The sequence below is a fragment of the Lipotes vexillifer genome, unplaced genomic scaffold (genome assembly GCF_000442215.2).
Source record: "Lipotes vexillifer unplaced genomic scaffold, Lipotes_vexillifer_v1.1 scaffold240, whole genome shotgun sequence".
Taxonomy (NCBI): Eukaryota; Metazoa; Chordata; class Mammalia; order Artiodactyla; family Lipotidae; genus Lipotes; species Lipotes vexillifer.
Window position 1 is genome coordinate 341,428 of NW_006797481.1, and position 6,798 is coordinate 348,225.

Consider the following 6,798-nt stretch of genomic DNA (forward strand, 5'->3'; position numbering starts at 1 on the left):
TTTTTTTTTTTTTTTTTCTTTTTCAGATTCTTTTCCATTATAGGTCATTGCAAGACACTGAAAATAGTTCCCTGTGCTCTGCAGTAGGTCCCTGTTTAACTATTTGGCACTCAGTAGAGTGTTTATGTTAATCCCAAACTCCTAATTTACCTCCCACTCCCCCGCTATCCCCTCTGGTAGGTTTGTTTCTTATGTCTGTGGGTCTATTTCTGTTTTGTAAATAAGTTAATTTGTATCATTTTTTTTCGGATTCCACATATAAGTGATATTATATGATGTTTGTCTTTCTCTGTCTGGCTTACTTCACTTAACATGATGGTCTCTGGGTGCATCCATGTTGCTGCAAATGGCATTATTTCGTTCTTTTTTAATGGCTGGGTGGTATTCCACTGCGTATATATATGCACTGCATCTTCTTTGTCCATTCATCTGTCGATGGACACTTGGTTTGCTTCCATGTCTTGGCTATTGTAAATAGTTCTGCTATGAACAGTGGGGCACATGTAACTTTTCAAATTAATTTTCTCCCGTTTCTTTTCAATTAAAGAGGTTAATTTCACTTTTATTTTTTAGTTAATCTGTCTATAACGTAGCAACCTAAGGTAAAGTCATGTCCTCGCTGAAAATAAGATTTAATGACTAATTCACATAGGCAATTGCATGTTTTTGTATCATGAGCTAAACCATCAGTTTTAACCAACTATGCAAGAATTATAAAGCCATTGAAATAAAAGCCATAAAGGCCTGAGTGACTATCCCTAGTCAGACTACGTTAATCAATGGTAAATGCTAAGAGCCTCTGGAATGTCTATTTACCTAATAACTAGTAAAATCATACAATCATTAAAAACATCTTAGGTCAGTTATTAAAAAAAAAAAAGAAAAAGAAAAAGAAAACTGGGCTCAGATAAGCCACACCCCGGCATAGCCCAGACGAGCGGCAGACACATGGTGGCCAGCCACATCTCACCCATTATCCTGTCCCGTGCAGCACAATCATGCTGGCAGCACCCAAGGTAAGGTGATGGATTATCTTGTAAAATTAAGTTTCCAGGAGGAAAAGTCATATCTTTATTCACAGCCAAAGGTCTCGTCTATTATTTCATGTGGTTCTTTTGGCACCTTTAGCAACATCGCAGGCACTTTGCAGAGGCAAACCAAACGGTAGATTTTCCTCTCTTGCCCTCTCTCTCCCTCGGTTCCCAGAAGGAAGCTTTCTTCTCCTCTAGCCACCTCCACAAGCAAGCACAGCGACCCTTTAATCTGTACTGTCCCATGCTGTCCACAGAAGGGACCAGCAGACTTTTCTAATGAGTGCAACAAATCAGATGGATCTTTGTACAGCCCAAGACAGGGGGGCTTTAGGTAGACACAATCCCGACCGTAAGCGTCCTTATTGTATAATCCGCATACACTTAGCCTCACTGTAGTTTTCCAAGGAGAAGCATAAAGTCAGACTCCAAACAGTGTAATCAAACGTTCCATGGGGCTGTGACTCATGGCAATTCACGGCTCCAACCCCTTACACTGGGGGTTCTCTCTTAATCCTCCGTAGTGTTCATTCTTTCAAAAATTGCCATCCAAGCAAGAGGTGAGTGTTGTGCATGCGTGTGGGTGTGTGTTGAAGAATGGAGATTGTTCTTTGCTTTGTTGAAAGAGAAGTCAGGGAGAAGGAACAAAGACAGGCTGAAGAAAAGAGCAGAGGTGGCAAACCAACCCCAGAAGTGATATGTGACTGGAAATCCCACAGGACGCACACATGTCCACAGCAATGACCGTCCTCTGGACCCTGCCTGGCGCTTGGGGGTGGACCACGCACTGTCCTTGGCCTTCATTGTTCTTCTGACACCTTTCCTAAGGTATCCCACACATGTACAGGCATGAACTTATTATACCCATAAAAAAGGATAATTTATTCTTAATTGCACATTTGACCTAAGGATTAAAATGTGTTTGTCATTCAGCCACTTTCCATTAAAACCTTGGGGCGAATTTTTTACATTACAGGAAATGGAATTTTTACATTCTTTATTATATGAAAGAAAGAAAGTTGGGGTGCAAACGACTCCCTGAGAAATGTAAGCAGCCCTTCCTGCTTCTTCCCCACCTTAAAATCAAATAAATTCCAATAATTACCCTCTCAGAGCTCAGTGCCTAAACGAACTTTGCAGCATCAGGTACTACTGATAAGCTGTCAAAAGGGGAGAATATGAAAACTGCATTTATCAGACACCAGCAAAGGTATCTCTCCTCTCCCCTCAGCACCATGGAGCACGTTTGCTTAGGAACAAAGCTCCAGGAGTACCTGCCCTAAAACTATGGCCAGCTTGAAGCCAGAGCGGGTAGAAAGAATCCCATAAAACCAACATTAAGGTCAAAATCGTTTTTTATTTTGCAGTTCACCTGGCTCCTGGCCAGGGCGAGAGTACAAATGGAGGCCGGGCCCCTGGTCTGTTCCTTCTCTCCCCAACCTCCATCCCTCACCAGGGGCAGCCTCGAGCACAGGTGAGTGGACAACCCACCTGTAAGTCACAGCCCATCCTTGGTATCTCCTTGGCTGAAGGGTGCAAACGTGCACACAGTCAGCCTTGGGAAGATGGGCCAGGAGATGGGGACGGGGTGGGCCCAGGAAGTGGCTGCTCCCAGGTATCCAGAACACGGTCCAGGAGGAGTTTGGCTCTGCAGACTTATCTCGCTGCGAGGGCTGTGGCCCCAGGAAGGCCAGAATGGGGCCCTCTGAAGTTCAGGGTCCAGCTGAGGCTGTCCGGCTCTGAAGATGGCACTACCTGGCCCCCTGATTGGCCTGTACGGCCATTTCTGAGACCACCTGGCCCCCTGACCAGTTTGTGAGGCCATTCCTAGCAATCCCCATCTCCTTCCAGGCCTCATGTTAAACTTTAATGCTTGAGGTAGTCCCACCCCTGCTGGTATAACTGAAGGAAGCACACAGAGGACTCCAGCCAGCTGGGCAGGCTGGAGGCTGGGACAGGAGATCTGTCCTATCCTTCCCCATCCTCCCAACCGCAGTAGTCACCACATCTGAAAGGTACATAAAGGTCTTTGTTCTAAGTTCTAAGTCACACTAGGGGGTGTGGGAAAGTGATAAGAAATCTGGATAATTTGAAGTTAATGAGGAATAAAGGAGTCATCCCTGCACAGACTCAGCCATCCATCATTCTCTCTTCTCGCCCATTTACTAATTATCATCCCCAAGCCCACAGGGGCAACGTTTTTAATAAAAATGCAGGTTCACATGGGCGATCCAGAACCAGTACTCTTATGGGAGCAAGGGGCCAAATATCAGAATCTAGGATTGCACCAGAGAATTCCATGACCCGCACAAACCCAGTTCTGGACGTCAGCTGAAAGGCACCCAGAGTTAAATGCATGGTTTCCCCAGAGGCCTCCCCTAAACTTCTGCAAAGCAATCACAAAATAACCCACTGTATCTCCGCAACCTTAGTTTACACCACATCAAACCAAGCCCGGAGCTGAGAGGCCCCAGAGGCTGGTGACAATCTAAGGAGTTCCAGACCCCTGGGGTGTGTGCCCTCCTCCAGCCGGCTCCCCTGAGGAGCCGCTGTTGAGTCTTCCTGGGGCCCAACCGCAGGGCTGCCCCCAGGCCTCCCCCAGGGGCGCCTGATCCTTGGTTACCTGGTTCTTCTGGGGGAGGCGGAGCGCTGACCTCGGGTTCTGGGACGACTTCAGAGGGTGGCGGAGGTGGGGCCGGTGGAGCTTTGACGGGGGTCGTTGACTCCGGGGTCTCAAATGCTTCTTCAGAGTCAGAACTCCTGATGGAGAGAGAGGGGGTGAGCGCAGGTTAGACAGTGGCCGGGGCTGCGTTGGCTCCGAGGGGCCAGTGCTGGGGAGCCGTGCACGGCCTAATGACCCCTCCCAGGACCGGTGCAACCAGTCTCACTGCCCAATTAAACGGTCCGAGTCCAGCCGTGAGCAAAGTCACTTCTCAGCGTGATTCCCAGAAGTGAAACTCGTTATCACCAGCTTTGCGCCCAAATGATGGAGTCTTTGAACTCAGCTCTACACGAAATAACATATTTCTGGCCTTAGTGGCAAATACAAACAGTGGAATCTTTTGATCAACGTTGGCTCGCGTTATTTTGGCAACGATTCAGGCAAAATGCTATGGAAGCATCCCCAGGGACACTCTGTGATGCTGTGGTTCCAACACACCCATAGGACCCTCACTCCACAAGACAAAATCTCATTAGGTCTCTCTCCCCCTCACCCCATCATTCTCTCCCACTGCCTTTCTTTCGTAGCACAAAACTTGTTATTATAGATTTAGTCACTTTCTAATCATGTTAATGATCTTTCCCTTCTATTGAGCTGAAAGGCCAAGAGGACAGCCTGTTTTGTTTTGTTTTGTGTTTTTTTGTTTATCACTGCGTCCCCAGCCTAAACATCTGGTAAGTGAATACATGAATGAATGAGAGCTGGCAGGTGGTCAGGTGGAGGACGTGTCAGACTAAAACACAAAGCACAGCCCCCCTGCTGATCCCAAGAGTGTGAAAATGGCCCTCGCTGGTCTGGTCTGCAGCAAAGTCTCCTCTCAAGGAAGATTCTTCAGCCAGAGAGATGAACCGAAACTCCACCCAGAGGACGCCCCCCACCCAGGAACAAGGGGATGTCACTCACCAAACTAAAGCCTTATCCTGGGCTCGAGAAAATCCAGAGCAGACAGTCCTCCTCCGTCACCCTGCTTCCACTGAGGACTCAATTTCAAGCCAGAAAGGATGAGGCACCCCCAAATCACTGAGCCAGGCATGTGTCCTCAGGCTGGAGGGCAGCTCCTTACATGCTCAGGATGCACAGGGGGTCCATGGTCCCAAGCCCCACCACACTCTGAGGATGCCGGCGTGCAAGAAGCAGCAGCATCACCTGGGCTGATTTCCGTCTCGGGATACTTTAAATAGACCAAGATGCCACTTACTTACTTGCAACAAGGAAAGTAATTATCAAGAGGGTGGATACTTAGGATCGCTGCTGGCACAAGCGACCCAGCCGGCGATTTGGCAGAAGATGTATAATCAGAGGGTGATGCATCAGGCGTGTATGGAACGTGAAACGCTCACAGCGCAGAGCACCAAGATATCAAAGGACCAGTGTCCTCTGCAGAAGTCAGCATCTTCTAAAGACCATCTGCCAGCCCGCAGAGAACACAATGACAAACCAATCCCTCCACAGTCAGGCAGGACAGGAAAAAAGGGCCATTTGGTGAGTTCTCCTTCAGGAAATCTACATCGATGTTTTTACAACTTGTTTGTCAGAGACTCACTTTGTCAGAGCCAAAGATCCCCCACCGCCATCATTTCAAGGACCCTGGCTCCTCCAACCTGCCACACAGCCCTCCAGGGACAAAGAGACAACAGAAACAACAGAGCTGCTTTTGATGGGATCCAATGAGCCGAATCCTGCATACTATCAAATTTCCTTAGTAAACACTGAATTCATGCAAACAAGACAGAGGCCATGCTGACTTTTACAAACACACGTTAATATTAACAGACTTAGCTTTTGTCTAGGGGGGAAATTTAAGATCCACACCCGGACAACAACAGATCTAGGTGCCTGAAGTTCTGCAAAATCTGTTTACCGGTATGAAAAACACAAGGAAGTTATGCAACCGAGCATCAAAGAGAAAGAGGAGTTTGGATCTGCCTGGTGGGCCTTGGATGTCGCCCTGGCCTCCAGCTTCACACACGTCAGGGGCAATGTTGAAGAGATACACGGAGACAACTTGCCTCTTTCCTGAGTTTCCTTGAAGGACCTGCAGACTGGAGTCCCCACTGCCGGTCACCGTTGTCCACATCCACCGGGCCCATTCCACCGGGGGCCATGTCCACCAGGAGGCAAAAGCCATCTCCGCTGAAGAACAGCTTCTGTCGCCCCAATTCCCACCCCTAATTCCTTTGCTGGTATCTCTGGGATCTGAATCTCTTTAAGATGTCACGAAAAGGTTAGCTGCACGGCCAGCCACAAATGTGAGAGCTTCCCCAGCCTCCAGCAGAGATACTGAGGGAGAGACTCTGTGCTCTTCCCATGGCTTCTGCATCCCCGGGCCCTGGCGATGTGTGGCTTTAGAGCACAAAGGGCCCCTGATCTTTCCCAAGAAAACAAGCAAGCGACAGGGAGGGCCGGACGCTTGCAGATTCAAGCTGCTGAATTCCAATGAGGTCTCCCCTGCTTGCAGCTGCCCAGCTGGCACACCTGCTCGGAAGGGACCACCGTTCCCCACGGCCCCGTGCGGGATGCAGTGCGTGGGAAGGGCAAGGGTACACCAAGCCCCTGTGTGGTTCCTTGCCTTGTTTACCGTGAACTTTTCTGCATCAAAGCATCAGAGGCTACCACGGACCCCTAGAATGCCATTCACTTCCAGCACTTCCTGCATTGTTTTCATATTTTCACTCCCTCTCCCAGGAGCGGAGAGCAAGCTAATTATAGGAGGCGGAGAGCAGCTTTTTAAGTTAGCTCTTTTCTCCCTATTCAGTTTCTCAGGGGGCTCAAAAACATTCCCAAGAGCAGGGATTTCTGCAGTCCCCCCACAGAGCCTGGACATAAAAATAAAGCAGCATTTCAGAGTCCCAATGCATAAAAGCAGTTCCCATCGGCTGCTTGATTATTTTTTCCTACCAAAAGAACCTAAAGCACAGGAAATTATTCTGCAAAGGCTCCACACTTTGAAAATGAAAAAGTAACTAATTTAATTTGCCAAGAAGCTGTATTAGAAAGAGAAATGTGCCATTACAGTCTGCTAAAACGACTCTAAATTGTAGGGAA

General features: G+C 48.2%; 1 protein-coding gene across 5 annotated transcripts in view; it reads right to left on the reverse strand.

Annotated features, from left to right (window-relative positions):
* The window catches only part of TACC2 (transforming acidic coiled-coil containing protein 2), a 79,664-nt gene that overhangs the window by 47,502 nt on the left and 25,364 nt on the right, over positions 1-6,798 (reverse strand). For 4 of the 5 annotated variants that reach the window (XM_007469551.1, XM_007469549.1, XM_007469548.1 and 1 more), the window contains exon 2: positions 3,655-3,791. In XM_007469551.1, the coding sequence (XP_007469613.1) occupies positions 3,655-3,791 (137 nt within the window). Of the gene's footprint in view, positions 1-3,654; positions 3,792-6,798 lie in introns of those variants that run through there. The other variant, XM_007469553.1, reaches the window with a different exon arrangement.